Below are 20115 nucleotides of genomic sequence, written 5' to 3' on the forward strand. Positions count from 1 at the left end.
AACATCCAACCCAAAACTGTCTCCTTGGCCCCAATAACTAGCTTCATTTATATTCATCGTTAAAATACTTAATTCCTGGTGTTTCTTGGCCATAGTTAGGCGTCAGAAACCGGTAAATATGAGGCTCTGAGTACGATAATTTGGCAACGGTGGACTGGTGCGATGGTGTACGGGTTGCCAGATTGTCGTACTCAGCCTCAAACAGACCAACTTCCAACCCAAAACTGTCCCCTTGGCCCCAATAACTAGCTTCATTTATATTCATCGTTAAAATACTTAATTCCTGGTGTTTCTTGGCCATAGTTAGGCGTCAGAAACCGGTATATATGAGGCTCTGAGTACGATAATCTGGCAACGGTGACTAAGCAACTCTAATTTCTACGCATTTCGCCTTGAGTCGTGGTGGAGGACGGACGTGTTCTCTCGTGGTCATCTCCTGCCCGTTATTAAGGTAAGGACTGATCCATTTCACCATTAACTGTACAGGTGGACCTAAATATATGTAAACGAATATATTTCATGGATTAGAAGTTTATTATTACACGACAATAACCTTAAATGACCTAAATTATCAGATTCTCTCTCTCTCTCTCTCAGTGACGGGATGGTAGTACGATACTCTCTCTCTCTCTCTCTCTCAGTGACGGGATGGTGGTTCGGTACTCTCTCTCTCTCTCTCTCTCTCTCTCTCTCTCTCTCTCTCTCTCAGTGACGGGATGGTACTGTACATTCTCTCTCTCTCTCTCTCTCTCTCAGTGACGGGATGGTACTGTACATTCTCTCTCTCTCTCTCTCTCTCTCTCTCTCTCTCTCACACGGGGGCTCCATGGTGCAGTGGTTAGCAACAAGATGCAATATACGAGCTTTGGATTAACAGGGCGAGTGTGGAACGAGGGATTGGTCGTTACAAATAGTTGCTAATCTTCCCTAATCATGCTGCCCCCCGGAACTCCTTGATTCACTTGGACGGTTCCCTCTAGAGTCCGGGTTGATGGGTGGTCTTCAGGACAGCATGTGGGTAGTTTTAAGCCACTCGGCGGTGACTGAAAAATCCCAGGTGGTAGCGTGGGGATTCGAACCCGGGTCGTGAATGTGGGCCCAGCACGCTACCACTCAGCCACCGCCAATAAGAGGGCGAGTGGGGAACAAGGAATTTGGTTCAGGACAGCATGTGGGTAGTTTTAAGCCACTCGGCGGTGACTGAAAAATCCCAGGTGGTAGCGTGGGGATTCGAACCCGGGTCGTGAATGTGGGCCCAGCACGCTACCACTCAGCCACCGCCAATAAGAGGGCGAGTGGGGAACAAGGAATTTGGTTCAGGACAGCATGTGGGTAGTTTTAAGCCACTCGGCGGTGACTGAAAAATCCCAGGTGGTAGCGTGGGGATTCGAACCCGGGTCGTGAATGTGGGCCCAGCACGCTCCCACTCAGCCACCGCCCACTAAGAGGACGAGTGAGGAACAAGGAATTTGGTTCTGGACAGCATGTGGGTAGTTTTAAGCCACTCGGAGGTGACTGAAAAATCCCAGGTGGTTGCGTGAGGATTCGAACCCGGGTCGTGAATGTGGGCCCAGCACGCTACCACTCAGCCACCGCCAATAAGAGGGCGAGTGGGGAACAAGGAATTTGGTTATTACAAGTAGTTGCTAATCTTCCCTTCCTTAATTAAGCACTGTCATTTATAACCCGCATTCCTACACAGCGCCGCCCTGTACGCGCCTGCTTGTTAAGACTCGTGGTACTTGTTAAGGTTTTCACGGGTAATTTTATGATGCGGTTCAGGCGCCAAACAGTTTTTCGACTATAACATTTTAACAAAGCGTCGGACAAGGATGGTATTTTGGAAGACGATGATTCAGACCCAGACCTAATTGGCAAAAATAGGCCTAGGTGTCAAATGTGGATGATTATGGCACTTGTAGGAGTAACTTTAGGATAGACTTCGCTAAAATATACAGGCCCGGGTAGCGAGACTCAACTGGTAGTCTCTCTCTCTCTCTCTCTCTCTCTCTCTCTCTCTCTCTCTCGTTAGACCCATGCCTATCGCCTCACCCTGTGTGTGTGTGTGTGTGTGTCTCTCTCTCTCTCTCTCGTTAGACCCATGCCTATCGCCTCAATTCTGTGTGTGTGTGTGTGTGTGTGTCTCTCTCTCTCTCTCTCTCTCTCTCTCTCTCTCTCTCTCTCTCTCTCTCTCTTTAGACCCATGCCTATCGCCTCAATTCTGTCTCTCTCTCTCTTACACACACACACACACACTCACATACTAGTCAGCCCTATACATAGCCCTATACATAGAGGTGATGCTCATTTGAAATTATTATATATTTACGAAAAAGTTTTACGAGAGAGAGAGAGAGAGAGAGAGAGAGAGAGAGAGAGAGAGAGAGAGAGAGAGAGAGAGAGAAAAAAACTGTCGATTGAGATGACTACCCGAGCCTGTATATTTTAGTGAAGTCTATCCCAAAGTTACTCCTACAAGTGCCATAATCATCCACATTTGACACCTAAGCCTATTTTTGCCAATTAGGTCTGGGTCTGAATCATCTTCTTCCAAAAAAACATCCTTGTCCGACGCTTCGTTAAAATGTTATAGTCGAAAAACTGTTTGGCGCCTGAACCGCATCATAAAACTACCCGTGAAAACCTTAACAACTATCGCGAGTCTTAACAAGCAGGCGCGTACAGGGCGGCGCTGTGTAGGAATGCGGGTTATAAATGGCAGTGCTTAATTAAGGAAGGGAAGATTAGCAACTACTTGTAATAACCAAATTCCTTGTTCCCTACTCGTCCTCTTAGTAGGCGGTGGTTGAGTGGTAGCGTGCTGGGCCCACATTCACGACCTTCCAAAATACCATCCTTGTCCGACGCTTCGTTAAAATGTTATAGTCGAAAAACTGTCATGGCGTCTGAAACACATGGTAGGGGAAGACACTGGGCTGACCTTCTTAAATACCCTCGTGGTGTTCTGGAGAAACTATACTTATTGTGATTCTTACTTACCTGCAACAATAAACTATCATCAATCAATCATCTCTTTAAACGGCCCTAATAACCTAACCTAGCCTGCCCTGTTGAAGAGTTACCGCCACATATACCCGGACATTGAAGGGAAAATATGATTGATCGTTTATTGTTGCAAGTTGAGATCATATAGAAGAAGGGATCGAGGAGCCTGCTATCCCAACCCCCAGGCATTGAGAACATATAGGAGAAGGGATCGAGGAGCCTGCTATCCCAACCCCCAAGCATTGAGAACATATAGGAGAAGGGATCGAGGAGCCTGCTATCCCAACCCCCAGGCATTGAGAACATATAGGAGAAGGGATCGAGGAGCCTGCTATCCCAACCCCCAGGCATTGAGAACATATAGGAGAAGGGATCGAGGAGCCTGCTATCCCAACCCCCAGGCATTGAGAACATATAGGAGAAGGGATCGAGGAGCCTGCTATCCCAACCCCAGGCATTGAGAACATATAGGAGAAGGGATCGAGGAGCCTGCTATCCCAACCCCAGGCATTGAGAACATACCTGCTATCCCAACCCCCAAGCAGTACAGTGATTATACAACTATTAATACATGGAAATAGGCGAGCGAGAGCCTATCACCCTTGAAGACTATTAATGGGTGTTAGAATAGTCAAAGAATGCGTGTTTTTGGATTATCAAGAATATTAAAGGCAGGGAAATAGGGGTTCTGTGTGTCTGGTAACAGTCTTAACCCCTGAAAACTATTAATGGGTGTTGGAATAGTCAAAGAATGCGTGTTTTTGGATTAACAAGAATATTAGAGGCAGGGGGATAGAGGTTCTGTGTGTCTGGTAACCGTCTTGACCCCTGAAAACTATTAATGGGTGTTGGAATAGTCAAAGAATGCGTGTTTTTGGATTATCAAGAATATCAGAGGCAGGGGGATAGTGATTCTGTGTGTCTGGTAACCGTCTTAACCCCTGAAAACTATTAATGGGTGTTAGAATAGTCACAGAATGCGTGTTTTTGGATTAACAAGAATATTACAGGCAGGGGATAGTGGTTCTGTGTGTCTGGTACCCGTCTTAACCCCTGAAAACTATTAATGGGTGTTAGAATAGTCAAAGAATGCGTGTTTTTGGATTAACAAGAATATCAGAGGCAGGGAAATAGTGGTTCAGTGTGTCTGGTAACCGTCTTAACCCCTGAAAACTATTAATGGGTGTTGGAATAGTCAAAGAATGCGTGTTTTTGGATTATCAAGAATATTAGAGGCAGGGAAATAGGGGTTCTGTGTGTCTGGTAACCGTCTTAACCCTTGAAAACTATTAATGGGTGTTGGAATAGTCAAAGAATGCGTGTTTTTGGATTATCAAGAATATCAGAGGCAGGGGGATAGTGGTTCTGTGTGTCTGGTAACCGTCTTGACCCCTGAAAACTATTAATGGGTGTTAGAATAGTCAAAGAATGCGTGTTTTTGGATTATCAAGAATATTAGAGGCAGGGAAATAGGGGTTCTGTGTGTCTGGTAACCGTCTTGACCCTTGAAAACTATTAATGGGTGTTAGAATAGTCACATAATGCGTGTTTTTGGATTATCAAGAATATCAGAGGCAGGGGGATAGAGGTTCTGTGTGTCTGGTAACCGTCTTAACCCCTGAAAACTATTAATGGGTGTTGGAATAGTCACAGAATGCGTGTTTTTGGATTAACAAGAATATCAGAGGCAGGGGGATAGAGGTTCTGTGTGTCTGGTAACCGTCTTAACCCCTGAAAACTATTAATGGGTGTTAGAATAGTCACAGAATGCGTGTTTTTGGATTAACAAGAATATCAGAGGCAGGGAAATGATGGTTCTGTGTGTCTGGTAACCGTCTTGACCCCTGAAAACTATTAATGGGTGTTGGAATAGTCAAAGAATGCGTGTTTTTGGATTAACAAGAATATCAGAGGCAGGGAAATGATGGTTCTGTGTGTCTGGTAACCGTCTTAACCCCTGAAAACTATTAATGGGTGTTAGAATAGTCACAGAATGCGTGTTTTTGGATTAACAAGAATATCAGAGGCAGGGAAATAGGGGTTCTGTGTGTCTGGTACCCGTCTTAACCCCTGAAAACTATTAATGGGTGTTGGAATAGTCAAAGAATGCGTGTTTTTGGATTAACAAGAATATCAGAGGCAGGGGGATAGTGGTTCTGTGTGTCTGGTACCCGTCTTGACCCCTGAAAACTATTAATGGGTGTTAGAATAGTCAAAGAATGCGTGTTTTTGGATTAACAAGAATATCAGAGGCAGGGGGATAGAGGTTCTGTGTGTCTGGTAACCGTCTTAACCCCTGAAAACTATTAATGGGTGTTAGAATAGTCAAAGAATGCGTGTTTTTGGATTAACAAGAATATCAGAGGCAGGGGGATAGTGGTTCTGTGTGTCTGGTAACCGTCTTAACCCTTGAAAACTATTAATGGGTGTTGGAAAGGTCAAAGAATGCGTGTTTTTGGATTATCAAGAATATTAGAGGCAGGGGAATCGTGGTTCTGTGTGTCTGGTACCCGTCTTAACCCTTGAAAACTATTAATGGGTGTTGGAAAGGTCAAAGAATGCGTGTTTTTGGATTAACAAGAATATCAGAGGCAGGGGAATCGTGGTTCTGTGTGTCTGGTAACCGTCTTAACCCCTGAAAACTATTAATGGGTGTTGGAATAGTCAAAGAATGCGTGTTTTTGGATTATCAAGAATATTAGAGGCAGGGAAATAGGGGTTCTGTGTGTCTGGTAACCGTCTTAACCCCTGAAAACTATTAATGGGTGTTGGAATAGTCAAAGAATGCGTGTTTTTGGATTATCAAGAATATTAGAGGCAGGGGGATAGTGGTTCTGTGTCTGGTAACCGTCTTAACCCCTGAAAACTATTAATGGGTGTTAGAATAGTCAAAGAATGCGTGTTTTTGGATTATCAAGAATATTAGAGGCAGGGGGATAGGGGTTCTGTGTCTGGTAACCGTCTTAACCCCTGAAAACTATTAATGGGTGTTGGAATAGTCAAAGAATGCGTGTTTTTGGATTATCAAGAATATTAGAGGCAGGGGAATGGTGGTTCTGTGTGTCTGGTAACCGTCTTGACCCCTGAAAACTATTAATGGGTGTTGGAATAGTCAAAGAATGCGTGATTTTGGATTATCAAGAATATTAGAGGCAGGGGAATGGTGGTTCTGTGTGTCTGGTACCCGTCTTAACCCTTGAAAACTATTAATGGGTGTTGGAATAGTCAAAGAATGCGTGTTTTTGGATTATCAAGAATATTAGAGGCAGGGAAATAGAGGTCTTGTGTGTCTGGTAACCGTCTTGACCCTTGAAAACTATTAATGGGTGTTGGAATAGTCAAAGAATGCGTGTTTTTGGATTATCAAGAATATCAGAGGCAGGGGAATGGTGGTTCTGTGTGTCTGGTACCCGTCTTAACCCTTGAAAACTATTAATGGGTGTTGGAATAGTCAAAGAATGCGTGTTTTTGGATTAACAAGAATATCAGAAGGCAGGGAAATAGGGGTTCTGTGTGTCTGGTAACCGTCTTAACCCCTGAAAACTATTAATGGGTGTTGGAATAGTCAAAGAATGCGTGTTTTTGGATTAACAAGAATATCAGAGGCAGGGGGATAGAGGTTCTGTGTGTCTGGTAACCGTCTTAACCCCTGAAAACTATTAATGGGTGTTGGAATAGTCAAAGAATGCGTGTTTTTGGATTATCAAGAATATCAGAGGCAGGGAAATAGGGGTTCTGTGTGTCTGGTAACCGTCTTAACCCCTGAAAACTATTAATGGGTGTTAGAATAGTCAAAGAATGCATGTTTTTGGATTATCAAGAATATCAGAGGCAGGGGAATGATGGTTCTGTGTCTGGTAACCGTCTTGACCCCTGAAAACTATTAATGGGTGTTGGAATAGTCAAAGAATGCGTGTTTTTGGATTATCAAGAATATTAGAGGCAAGGAAATAGGGGTTCTGTGTGTCTGGTACCCGTCTTAACCCTTGAAAACTATTAATGGGTGTTAGAATAGTCAAAGAATGCATGTTTTTGGATTATCAAGAATATTAGAGGCAGGGGGATAGGGGTTCTGTGTGTCTGGTAACCGTCTTAACCCCTGAAAACTATTAATGGGTGTTGGAATAGTCAAAGAATGCGTGTTTTTGGATTATCAAGAATATTAGAGGCAGGGGAATGGTGGTTCTGTGTGTCTGGTAACCGTCTTAACCCCTGAAAACTATTAATGGGTGTTGGAATAGTCAAAGAATGCGTGTTTTTGGATTAACAAGAATATCAGAGGCAGGGGAATGATGGTTCTATGTGTCTGGTAACCGTCTTAACCCCTTGAAAACTATTAATGGGTGTTAGAATAGTCAAAGAATGCGTGTTTTTGGATTAACAAGAATATTAAAAGGCAGGGGAATGGAGGTTATGGCTGGTAATCCTCTTATATATAAATCCTTATATATAAAACGCGGGCTTCGTGGTGCAGTGGTTAGCACACTCAGCTCACAACCGAGAGAGCCCGGGTTCGATTCCCGGGCGGAGTGGAAAAATTTGGGCGGCTTTTCCGATACCCTACGCCCCTGTCCACCCAGCAGTGTACCAGGTATTAATATATAATGTATAATCTTCACTCTTTCATCCCTATACTGTCCAAACCCCTTATGCAAGAGTTAACCAGCATCTTCACTCTTTCATCCCTATACTGTCCAAACCCCTTATGCAAGAGTTAACCAACATCTTCACTCTTTCATCCCTATACTGTCCAAACCCCTTATGCAAGAGTTAACCAGCATCTTCACTCTTTCATCCCTATACTGTCCAAACCCCTTATGCAAGAGTTAACCAGCATCTTCACTCTTTCATCCCTATACTGTCCAAATCCCTTATGCAAGAGTTAACCAGCATCTTCACTCTTTCATCCCTATACTGTCCAAACCCCTTATGCAAGAGTTAACCAGCATCTTCACTCTTTCATCCCTATACTGTCCAAACCCCTTATGCAAGAGTTAACCAGCATCTTCACTCTTGCATCCCTATACTGTCTAAACCCCTTATGCAAGAGTTAACCAGCATCTTCACTCTATCATCCCTATACTGTCCAAACCCCTTATGCAAGAGTTAACCAGCATATCTTCACTCTTTCATCCCTCACGCTGGTAAACTCTGGAACAATCTTCCTTCATCTGTATTTCCTCCTGCCTACGACTTGAACTCTTCCAAGAGGAGGGTATCAGGACACCTCTCCTCCCGAAACTGACCTCTCTTTCGGCCACCTCTTTGGATTCTTTATAGGAGCAGCGAGTAGCGGGCTATTTTATATATTTGTTTCCTTTTTTTGTGCCCTTGAGCTGTCTCCTTTGTTGTAAAAAAAAGAAAAGGCTGGTGGCGGGGAGAGATGAAAGCTGAGAGGTCATATTTTTAAACATTTCGGTGGCCAAGCTCACATATTTGACAAGGTTTTCATAGGAGTTTGGGGCATTTCCAGGCTCAGTTTTATGACCCTGGCTGTATTTGACAAGATTTTCGTAGGAGTTTGGGGCATTTCCAGGCTTAGTTTTATGACCCTGGCTGTATTTGACAAGATTTTCGTAGGAGTTTGGGGCATTTCCAGGATTAGTTTTATGACCCTGGCTGTATTTGACAAGATTTTCGTAGGAGTTTGGGGCATTTCCAGGCTTGGTTTTATGACCCTGGCTGTATTTGACAAGGTTTTCATAGGAGTTTGGGGCATTTCCAGGCTTGGTTTTATGACCCTGGCTGTATTTGACAAGGTTTTCATAGGAGTTTGTTGACCCTGGCTGTATTTGACAAGATTTTCGTAGGAGTTTGGGGCATTTCCAGGCTTGGTTTTATGACCCTGGCTGTATTTGACAAGGTTTTCATAGGAGTTTGTTGACCCTGGCTGTATTTGACAAGATTTTCGTAGGAGTTTGGGGCATTTCCAGGCTTGGTTTTATGACCCTGGCTGTATTTGACAAGGTTTTCATAGGAGTTTGTTGACCCTGGCTGTATTTGACAAGATTTTCGTAGGAGTTTGGGGCATTTCCAGGCTTGGTTTTATGACCCTGGCTGTATTTGACAAGATTTTCGTAGGAGTTTGGGGCATTTCCAGGCTTGGTTTTATGACCCTGGCTGTATTTGACAAGGTTTTCGTAGGAGTTTGGGGCATTTCCAGGCTCAGTTTTATGACCCTGGCTGTATTTGACAAGGTTTTCGTAGGAGTTTGGGAGTTTTATGACCCTGGCTGTATTTGACAAGATTTTCGTAGGAGTTTGGGGCATTTCCAGGCTTGGTTTTATGACCCTGGCTGTATTTGACAAGGTTTTCGTAGGAGTTTGTTGACCCTGGCTGTATTTGACAAGGTTTTCGTAGGAGTTTGGGGCATTTCCAGGCTCAGTTTTATGACCCTGGCTGTATTTGACAAGGTTTTCGTAGGAGTTTGGGGCATTTCCAGGCTTGGTTTTATGACCCTGGCTGTATTTGACAAGGTTTTCGTAGGAGTTTGGGGCATTTCCAGGCTTGGTTTAATGACCCTGGCTGTATTTGACAAGGTTTTCGTAGGAGTTTGGGGCATTTCCAGGCTTGGTTTTATGACCCTGGCTGTATTTGACAAGGTTTTCGTAGGAGTTTAGGGCATTTCCAGGCTCAGTTTTATGACCCTGGCTGTATTTGACAAGGTTTTCGTAGGAGTTTGGGAGTTTTCCAGGCTTGGTTTTATGACCCTGGCTGTATTTGACAAGGTTTTCGTAGGAGTTTGGGGCTTTTCCAGGCTTGGTTTTATGACCCTGGCTGTATTTGACAAGGTTTTCGTAGGAGTTTGGGGCATTTCCAGGCTCAGTTTTATGACCCCGGCTGTATTTGACAAGGTTTTCGTAGGAGTTTGGGAGTTTTATGACCCTGGCTGTATTTGACAAGGTTTTCGTAGGAGTTTGGGGCTTTTCCAGGCTTGGTTTTATGACCCTGGCTGTATTTGACAAGGTTTTCGTAGGAGTTTGTTGACCCTGGCTGTATTTGACAAGGTTTTCGTAGGAGTTTGGGGCATTTCCAGGCTTAGTTTTGTGACCCTGGCTGTATTTGACAAAGTTTTCGTAGGAGTTTGGGAGTTTTATGACCCTGGCTGTATTTGACAAGGTTTTCATAGGAGTTTGGGAGTTTTATGACCCTGGCTGTATTTGACAAGGTTTTCATAGGAGTTTGGGAGTTTTATGACCCTGGCTGTATTTGACAAGATTTTCGTAGGAGTTTGGGGCATTTCCAGGCATGGTTTTATGACCCTGGCTGTATTTGACAAGGTTTTCGTAGGAGTTTGGGGCATTTCCAGGCTTAGTTTTATGACCCTGGCAGTATTTGACAAGGTTTTCGTAGGAGTTTGGGAGTTTTATGACCCTGGCTGTATTTGACAAGGTTTTCGTTGGAGTTTAGGAGTTTTATGACCCTGGCTGTATTTGACAAGATTTTCGTAGGATTTGGGAGTTTTATGACCCTGGCTGTATTTGACAAGGTTTTCGTAGGAGTTTGGGAGTTTTATGACCCTGGCTGTATTTGACAAGGTTTTCGTAGGAGTTTGGGAGTTTTATGACCCTGGCTGTATTTGACAAGGTTTTCGTAGGAGTTTGGGAGTTTTATGACCCTGGCTGTATTTGACAAGATTTTCGTAGGAGTTTGGGGCATTTCCAGGCTTGGTTTTATGACCCTGGCTGTATTTGACAAGATTTTCGTAGGAGTTTGGGAGTTTTATGACCCTGGCTGTATTTGACAAGGTTTTCGTAGGAGTTTGGGAGTTTTATGACCCTGGCTGTATTTGACAAGGTTTTCGTAGGAGTTTGGGAGTTTTATGACCCTGGCTGTATTTGACAAGGTTTTCGTAGGAGTTTGGGGCATTTCCAGGCTTGGTTTTATGACCCTGGCTGTATTTGACAAGGTTTTCGTAGGAGTTTGGGAGTTTTATGACCCTGGCTGTATTTGACAAGATTTTCGTCGGAGTTTGGGGCATTTCCAGGCTTGGTTTTATGACCCTGGCTGTATTTGACAAGGTTTTCGAAGGAGTTTGGGAGTTTTATGACCCTGGCTGTATTTGACAAGGTTTTCGTAGGAGTTTGGGAGTTTTATGACCCTGGCTGTATTTGACAAGGTTTTCGTAGGAGTTTGGGAGTTTTATGACCCTGGCTGTATTTGGCAAGGTTTTCGTAGGAGTTTGGGAGTTTTATGACCCTGGCTGTATTTGACAAGGTTTTCGTAGGAGTTTGGGAGTTTTATGACCCTGGCTGTATTTGACAAGGTTTTCGTAGGAGTTTGGGCATTTCCAGGCTTGGTTTTATGACCCTGGCTGTATTTGACAAGGTTTTCGTAGGAGTTTGGGAGTTTTATGACCCTGGCTGTATTTGACAAGATTTTCGTAGGAGTTTGGGGCATTTCCAGGCTTGGTTTTATGACCCTGGCTGTATTTGACAAGGTTTTCGTAGGAGTTTGGGAGTTTTATGACCCTGGCTGTATTTGACAAAGTTTTCGTAGGAGTTTGGGGCATTTCCAGGCTTGGTTTTATGACCCTGGCTGTATTTGACAAGGTTTTCATAGGAGTTTGATGACCCTGGCTGTATTTGACAAGGTTTTCATAGGAGTTTGATGACCCTGGCTGTATTTGACAAGATTTTCGTAGGAGTTTGGGGCATTTCCAGGCTTGGTTTTATGACCCTGGCTGTATGATGTAGCTTATACAAAGGTTAGTAACTCTCATGGTCAGTACAATTTTCATTTTTATTTTCGTAACACATAATCAGGTATGAAACAAAGAGCATAAATAGTTAAGTTGGGGGTATATGGTTTAGCTGCGCATTGCCTCAGTGCTCATTTTGGTTACCAACTCTTGAGCCTGTGGTGGTCAACTCGTGGGCTTCAGCGATGGGAAAATTGAGAATTGGCCGAGAAACATCAACATTCCACTGCATTTTGAGACTAAGAATAGAGCATGGAATGTACATCAGAGTACCTGCTCCTCTCATGACCATAAAGCCATTAAAACTATTTCCTTTTACACAAACTCCATTTTTTTGGGGGTGGTTTGTTACAAAATTAAGTCTCGTGAAGCGTGACATCTACCCGAGAGTTGCTTGCTGTCTACTATAGAGAATTTGACAAGTGATTACAGAATGGATAGCTAATTCAGTCTGCCATGGCCTTACATCACCACCCATGACAAAATGCCCACCTCAAGATCACTCACAATGACCCAGGGCATGTATGTTTGTGCTATGCCACCATGGGTCTACAATAAGCTTGTGCTGTGCTATGCCACCATGGTCTATAACAAGTTTGAGTTAGGTGGTTTTATGAATGGTGATTACAGAATGGATAGCTAATTCAGTCTGCCATGGCCTTACATCACCACCCATGACAAAAAGCCCACCTCAAGATCACTCACCCACCACAATGACCCAGGGGCATGCATGGTGGGTTGTGCTATGCCACCATGGTCTAAAATAAGCTTGAGTTAGGTGGTTTTATGAATGGTGATTACAGAATGGATAGCTAATTCAGTCTGCCATGACCTTACATCACCACCCATGACAAAATGCCCACCTCAAGATCACTCACCCACCACAATGACCCAGGGCATGCATGGTGGGTCACGCTATGCCACCATGGTCTAAAATAAGCTTGAGTTAGGTGGTTTTATGAATGGTGATTACAGAATGGATAGCTAATTCAGTCTGCCATGGCCTTACATCACCACCCATGACAAAATGCCCACCTCAAGATCACTCACCCACCACAATGACCCAGGGCATGCATGGTGGGTTGCGCTATGCCACCATGGTCTACAATAAGCTTGAGTTAGGTGGTTTTATGAATGGTGATTACAGAATGGATGGCTAATTCAGTCTGCCATGACCTTACATCACCACCCATGACGAAAAGCCCACCTCAGGATCACTCACCCACCACATTGACCCAGGGCATGCATGGTGGGTTGCGCTATGCCACCATGGTCTAAAATAAGCTTGAGTTAGGTGGTTTTATGAATGGTGATTACAGAATGGATAGCTAATTCAGTCTGCCATGGCCTTACATCACCACCCATGACAAAAAGCCCACCTCAGGATCACTCACCCACCACAATGACCCAGGGCATGCATGGTGGGTTGCGCTATGCCACCATGGTCTAAAATAAGCTTGAGTTAGGTGGTTTTATGAATGGTGATTACAGAATGGATAGCTAATTCAGTCTGCCATGGCCTTACATCACCACCCATGACAAAAAGCCCACCTCAAGATCACTCACCCACCTCAATGACCCAGGGCATGCATGGTGGGTTGCGCTATGCCACCATGGTCTAAAATAAGCTTGAGTTAGATGGTTTTATGAATGGTGATTACAGAATGGATAGCTAATTCAGTCTGCCATGGCCTTACATCACCACCCATGACAAAATGCCCACCTCAAGATCACTCACCCACCACAATGACCCAGGGCATGCATGGTGGGTCACGCTATGCCACCATGCCCTACAGTTAGCTTGAGTTAGGTGTTTTATGGTGAGCCCTGTTTAGGCTTCACCGTACAACAGCCATTGACTCATGAAAGCCCTGAAAAGGTTGACTCCCATCACCGTGGACACAGGCCCCGTATGACACCCAGGGCATCATACTGCACCATCCCCGTGTTTACCCAGATGCCCGTTGATGAACTACCCCCAAGGAAAGAATGAACACATGGGTGGGCTGCATGCCAAATACTGGAGCCGGGATCGAACCTGGACCAGCAGATTCATAGCTAGGCACACTAACCACTACACCAGCACATCAGAAGCTCGATCTAACTGTATAGTCTGTATATGTTATCTCTCTTTACGAAGAGTTATTGCTCCTCACTTGAATATGAAAATTATGCAACGGATAGATGTCGTTTAACCGTGTAGCAGTGACGGGGCAAATTTGTGTCTTTACCGTGTAGCAGCGACGGGCCAAATTTGTGCCATGATATAAACCCCCCAAAATAGATGATACATAATCTGATCACAAATGCTTTGATATATATTATGAAATGGTTTGTGTGAGGGGTGATTCTTTCTCATTTTTCTCGCTCGGAGGGACCATTAAGAAACATGACCCCCGCTGCTACTGGGTCAATGGTCACGATTTAGAGATCTCTACAATGGTGTGTTGATGTCTGTAATGGGGAGGCCAAATCATACTAAACAAACATACCAGGTAACCAAATTCCGAAAAAATATTAAAGATCGACTTGATTGCAATTCGCATATCCACGATTAGCATTTTAAAGGAAGGCAGTGGGAGGTTAACATCCATTTCGTACTATACAAGTAAATACAGAACAAAATAAGGCACTCACATTAACAGAAGTATTTTAAGTTTTTGTGCGTTCATTAAAGTTTCGATTTGGCGTCAAGCTACCTCTCCATCCCTGTCGGCAAGGCTCCGTATCACTGTGGGTGGGTGGTAATGAGTGTTCTGGGTGCTAAATGGTTCACGTACCTTACATAGGAGAGTGAGAGATAGGTCTTGGGACTGTGGGGCAAAGCAGAGGGGGGATATGGACCCACAGGAGCCTAAGACCAAACGGACTTGACAATTTGGATGGACTATAAATGTTTCCTAAAGTAGAATTGGTACTTTGAATTTGGTTGGATTATAAATGTTTCCTAAAGCAGAATTTGGTTGGATTATAAAAGTTTCCTAAAGCAGAATTTGGTTGGATTATAAACGTTTCCTGAAGCAGAATTTGGTTGGATTATAAATGTTTCCTAAAGCAGAATTTGGTTGGATTATAAATGTTTCCTAAAGCAGAATTTGGTTGGATTATAAACGTTTCCTAAAGCAGAATTTGGTTGGATTATAAATGTTTCCTAAAGCAGAATTTGGTTGGATTATAAAAGTTTCCTAAAGCAGAATTTGGTTGGATTATAAAAGTTTCCTAAAGCAGAATTTGGTTGGATTATAAAAGTTTCCTAAAGCAGAATTTGGTTGGATTATAAAAGTTTCCTAAAGCAGAATTTGGTTGGATTATAAAAGTTTCCTAAAGCAGAATTTGGTTGGATTATAAAAGTTTCCTAAAGCAGAATTTGGTTGGATTATAAAAGTTTCCTAAAGCAGAATTTGGTTGGATTATAAAAGTTTCCTAAAGCAGAATTTGGTTGGATTATAAAAGTTTCCTAAAGCAGAATTTGGTTGGATTATAAACGTTTCCTAAAGCAGAATTTGGTTGGATTATAAACGTTTCCTAAAGCAGAATTTGGTTGGATTATAAATGTTTCCTAAAGCGGAATTTGGTTGGATTATAAACGTTTCCCAAAGTAGAGTTAGTATTTTGAATTTGGTTGGACAAGTAGAGTTAGTACTTTGAATTTGGTTGGTCAAGTAGAATTAGCACTTTGAATTTGGTTGGACAAGTAGAATAAGCACTCTGAATTTGGTTGGACAAGTAGAATTAGCACTCTGAATTTGGTTGGACAAGTAGAATTAGCACTCTGAATTTGGTTGGACAAGTAGAATTAGCACTCTGAATTTGGTTGGACAAGTAGAATTAGCACTCTGAATTTGGTTGGTCAAGTAGAATAAGCCCTCTGAATTTGGTTGGACTATAAATGTTTCCCAAAGTAGAATTATATTACTTTGAATTTGGTTGGACAAGTAGAATAAGCACTCTGAATTTGGTTGGACAAGTAGAATTAGCACTCTGAATTTGGTTGGACAAGTAGAATTAGCACTCTGAATTTGGTTGGACAAGTAGAATTAGCACTCTGAATTTGGTTGGACAAGTAGAATTAGCACTCTGAATTTGGTTGGACAAGTAGAATTAGCACTTTGAATTTGGTTGGACAAGTAGAATAAGCACTCTGAATTTGGTTGGACAAGTAGAATTAGCACTTTGAATTTGGTTGGACAAGTAGAATAAGCACTCTGAATTTGGTTGGACAAGTAGAATTAGCACTTTGAATTTGGTTGGACAAGTAGAATTAGCACTCTGAATTTGGTTGGACAAGTAGAATTAGCACTCTGAATTTGGTTGGACAAGTAGAATAAGCACTCTGAATTTGGTTGGACAAGTAGAATTAGCACTTTGAATTTGGTTGGACAAGTAGAATAAGCACTCTGAATTTGGTTGGACAAGTAGAATTAGCACTTTGAATTTGGTTGGACAAGTAGAATAAGCACTCTGAATTTGGTTGGACAAGTAGAATTAGCACTTTGAATTTGGTTGGACAAGTAGAATTAGCACTCTGAATTTGGTTGGACAAGTAGAATTAGCACTCTGAATTTGGTTGGACAAGTAGAATTAGCACTCTGAATTTGGTTGGACAAGTAGACTTAGCACTCTGAATTTGGTTGGACAAGCAGAATTAGCACTTTGAATTTGGTTGGACAAGTTGAATTAGCACTCTGAATTTGGTTGGTCAAGTAGAATAAGCACATTGAATTTGGTTGGACTATAAATGTTTCCCAAAGCAGAAATATTACTTCGCCAAATCCGATCCCACAAAAGTACCAGTATGGTCTATTCCCGGACACAAGCATGGTGGGACATACATTCATCACAGGGTAAAGAAAACACCTCAAAAAGACCAGCTTGTAAACTTTTAACAGGGCAGTAACGGTTATGGTGATGGGTGGAACACTTCAACAACAAAAAGACGTATGTTTGCTCAACAAATTGTGAAAATACATTTGTATATAGAGAGCCAAACCCTTCAACTCACTCTGGCACCACGAAAAACAAGGGATATTCAAAGGCTATGAAAGGATAGCTATTACAATATCTACCTCTCCAGCTTTAACAATGAATGTGTAAACAATTCTGTACCCGTAGGGCACAAAATTCGTCCCCATGATAACATTACAGACGCCCCTCAAATAGTTCGGTTTTGTGTGGATTTTCAGACGAGTTTTCAGGGTTTTTGAATTTCCCGACAAGCAGGAAATTTAAAACTCCTAAAAAGATATACAATGACAATCTGTATATAGCCGAAACCACACTATTTGAGGGATGACAATAGGTCTACTCCAGTTGAAATGAAGTACATAATAACAAAACAGGATATCAGCATTCACTGAGACAAACTTATATATTTTCCAAGGGACAGACTCTTTAAACATTCCGTCGCCCCAACCACACGCATTTGACATGGCTTTTGTAAGGGTTATGGGCCTTTCCAGGGGTAGTTTAATGACCCTGGTGATAGTTTGGCCCTTCTTCTAAACCCCGAACCCCCCAAAAACAATTTCTAGAATCCAGAAATGGGGTAGTTTAATGACCCTGGTGGTAGTTTGGCCCTTCTCCTAAACCCCAAACCCCCAAAACAATCTCTAGAATCCAGAAAATGGGGTAGTTTAATGACCCTGGTGGTAGTCTGACCCTTCTTCTGTACCGTGAACCTAGAAACACCTATTTGACAAGGCTTTCATAGGGGTTGTGGGCATTTCCAGGGGTAGTTTTATGACCCTGGTGGTAGTCTGACCCTTCTTCTGTGCCGTGAACCTAGAAACACCTATTTGACAAGGCTTTCGTAGGAGTTGTGGGCATTTCCAGGGGTAGTTTTATGACCCTGGTGGTAGTGTGAGTCTTCCTCTGTACCGTGAACCTAGAAACACCTATTTGACAAGGCTTTCGTAGGGGTTGTGGGCATTTCCAGGGGTAGTTTTATGACCCTGGTGGTAGTCTGACCCTTCTTCTGTACTGTGAACCTAGAAACACCTATTTGACAAGGCTTTCGTAGGAGTTGTGGGCATTTCCAGCCATGTCACACACATTTCTTTATCATGCCAAAAAACTTACCAATTGTCAAAACGTCCAAAATTAAGTACATAATTTGCCGATCTCAGTAAATGCTTTCCAAATATTTATTATGAAAACCACACATACAAAAAATAAGAAATCAACAACCAGAAATTATAACCCAACGTATTGAGTCCATGGGCGGTCTTACTGAACCTTCTTGGTAGCCCCTCGGTTCTTCCAGGCATATATAAGCTTCCAGGCGAAGATTAGCGTGAAGATGTGAACTTGCATGGCCACCAAAATGAAGCTGTACCATAACACGCTGATTGGGTAACCCTGGAACCAGAAAAGACCGTGGGAATTAGCGTTAAACAGACCATGGGAATTAGAGTTACAGACCATGGGGATTAGAGTTACACAGACCATGGGAATTAGAGTTACAGACCATGGGAATTAGAGTTACAGACCATGGGAATTAGAGTTACAGACCATGGGAATTAGAGTTACAGACCATGGGAATTAGAGTTACAGACCATGGGAATTAGAGTTACAGACCATGGGAATTAGAGTTAAACAGACCATGGGAATTAGAGTTACAGACCATGGGAATTAGAGTTACAGACCATGGGAATTAGAGTTACAGACCATGGCAATTAGAGTTACAGACCATGGCAATTAGAGTTACAGACCATGGGAATTAGAGTTACAGACCATGGCAATTAGAGTTACAGACCATGGGAATTAGAGTTACAGACCATGGCAATTAGAGTTACAGACCATGGGAATTAGAGTTACAGACCATGGGAATTAGAGTTAAACAGACCATGGGAATTAGAGTTAAACAGACCATGGGAATTAGAGTTACAGACCATGGGAATTAGAGTTACAGACCATGGGAATTAGAGTTACAGACCATGGGAATTAGAGTTACAGACCATGGCATTTAGAGTTACAGACCATGGCAATCAGAGTTAAACAGACCATGGCAATCAGAGTTAAACAGACCATTGCAATTAGAGTTAAACAGACCATGGGAATTAGAGTTAAACAGACCATGGGAATTAGAGTTACAGACCATGGGAATTAGAGTTACAGACCATGGGAATTAGAGTTACAGACCATGGGAATTAGAGTTACAGACCATGGCATTCAGAGTTAAACAGACCATGGAAATTAGAGTTACAGACCATGGGAATTAGAGTTACAGACCATGGGAATTAGAGTTACAGACCATGGCAATTAGAGTTACAGACCATGGGAATTAGAGTTACAGACCATGGGAATTAGAGTTACAGACCATGGCATTCAGAGTTAAACAGACCATGGAAATTAGAGTTACAGACCATGGGAATTAGAGTTACAGACCATGGGAATTAGAGTTACAGACCATGGCAATTAGAGTTAAACAGACCATGGGAATTAGAGTTACAGACCATGGGAATTAGAGTTACAGACCATGGGAATTAGAGTTACAGACCATGGGAATTAGAGTTAAACAGACCATGGGAATTAGAGTTAAACAGACCATGGGAATTAGAGTTACAGACCATGGGAATTAGAGTTACAGACCATGGGAATTAGAGTTACAGACCATGGGAATTAGAGTTACAGACCATGGCATTTAGAGTTACAGACCATGGCAATCAGAGTTAAACAGACCATGGCAATCAGAGTTAAACAGACCATTGCAATTAGAGTTAAACAGACCATGGGAATTAGAGTTACAGACCATGGGAATTAGAGTTACAGACCATGGGAATTAGAGTTACAGACCATGGAAATTAGAGTTACAGACCATGGAAATTAGAGTTACAGACCATGGAAATTAGAGTTACAGACCATGGAAATTAGAGTTACAGACCATGGGAATTAGAGTTACAGACCATGGAAATTAGAGTTACAGACCATGGGAATTAGAGTTACAGACCATGGCATTCAGAGTTTAACAGACCATTGCAATTAGCGTCAAACAGACCATTGGAATTACAGTATGAATTGTAAACAAACCATATCATCACCCAAGCCAATATCTTCTACTTTACGGGAAACAGGAAAAGAAGCCATTATCTCGCATGGCTTAAGATTTACGCAGAAACGAAAGGCCTGATTCTAGAACACTCAAACCCTGAATAGCGAAGGCAACAACAGTGGTCCCTCAAATAGCAAGGTTTTGGTTCTATGTCGATTTTCCGAGAGGATTTTTTCATTTCCCGACAAGCAGGAAATTTTGAAATCCTCGGAGATCTTCCACGACAATCCTTTTAAAACCGAACTTTTGGAAACGGTTCTATTTGAGGGATGACTTAAGTTTTTCTATCCTATATTTAAACTCCAAAACTGGATATATATTAGTACTTTTAAGCACTGAAATCTAACCCTTAATTTTT

General features: G+C 42.5%; 1 protein-coding gene and 3 long non-coding RNA genes across 12 annotated transcripts in view; 2 read left to right on the forward strand and 2 right to left on the reverse strand.

Annotated features, from left to right (window-relative positions):
* The window catches only part of LOC127002378 (uncharacterized), a 20724-nt gene continuing 609 nt past the window's right edge, over positions 1–20115 (forward strand). The window contains exon 1 of the long non-coding RNA XR_007756112.1: positions 1–451. This is a non-coding gene — a long non-coding RNA (uncharacterized LOC127002378). The remainder of the gene's footprint in view (positions 452–20115) is intronic.
* Positions 11733–12546, reverse strand: LOC127002364 (uncharacterized). The gene is made up of 2 exons (XR_007756076.1): positions 12398–12546; positions 11733–12199 (listed from the first exon to the last, which is right to left on the reverse strand). It is a non-coding gene; the product is annotated as an uncharacterized LOC127002364 (long non-coding RNA).
* LOC127002360 (uncharacterized) lies at positions 12682–13233 on the forward strand. The gene is made up of 2 exons (XR_007756025.1): positions 12682–12829; positions 13002–13233. It is a non-coding gene; the product is annotated as an uncharacterized LOC127002360 (long non-coding RNA).
* Positions 16571–20115, reverse strand: part of LOC127002352 (protein jagunal-like) — a 27403-nt gene continuing 23858 nt past the window's right edge. For 2 of the 9 annotated variants that reach the window (XM_050868240.1, XM_050868241.1), the window contains one exon: positions 16571–18064. In XM_050868240.1, the coding sequence (XP_050724197.1) occupies positions 17933–18064 (132 nt within the window). In that variant the 3' untranslated portion in view covers positions 16571–17932. The remainder of the gene's footprint in view (positions 18065–20115) is intronic. The other 7 variants (XR_007755997.1, XR_007755998.1, XR_007755996.1 and 4 more) reach the window with 7 other exon arrangements.

This window comes from Eriocheir sinensis, chromosome 23 (genome assembly GCF_024679095.1).
Source record: "Eriocheir sinensis breed Jianghai 21 chromosome 23, ASM2467909v1, whole genome shotgun sequence".
Classification (NCBI taxonomy): Eukaryota; Metazoa; Arthropoda; class Malacostraca; order Decapoda; family Varunidae; genus Eriocheir; species Eriocheir sinensis.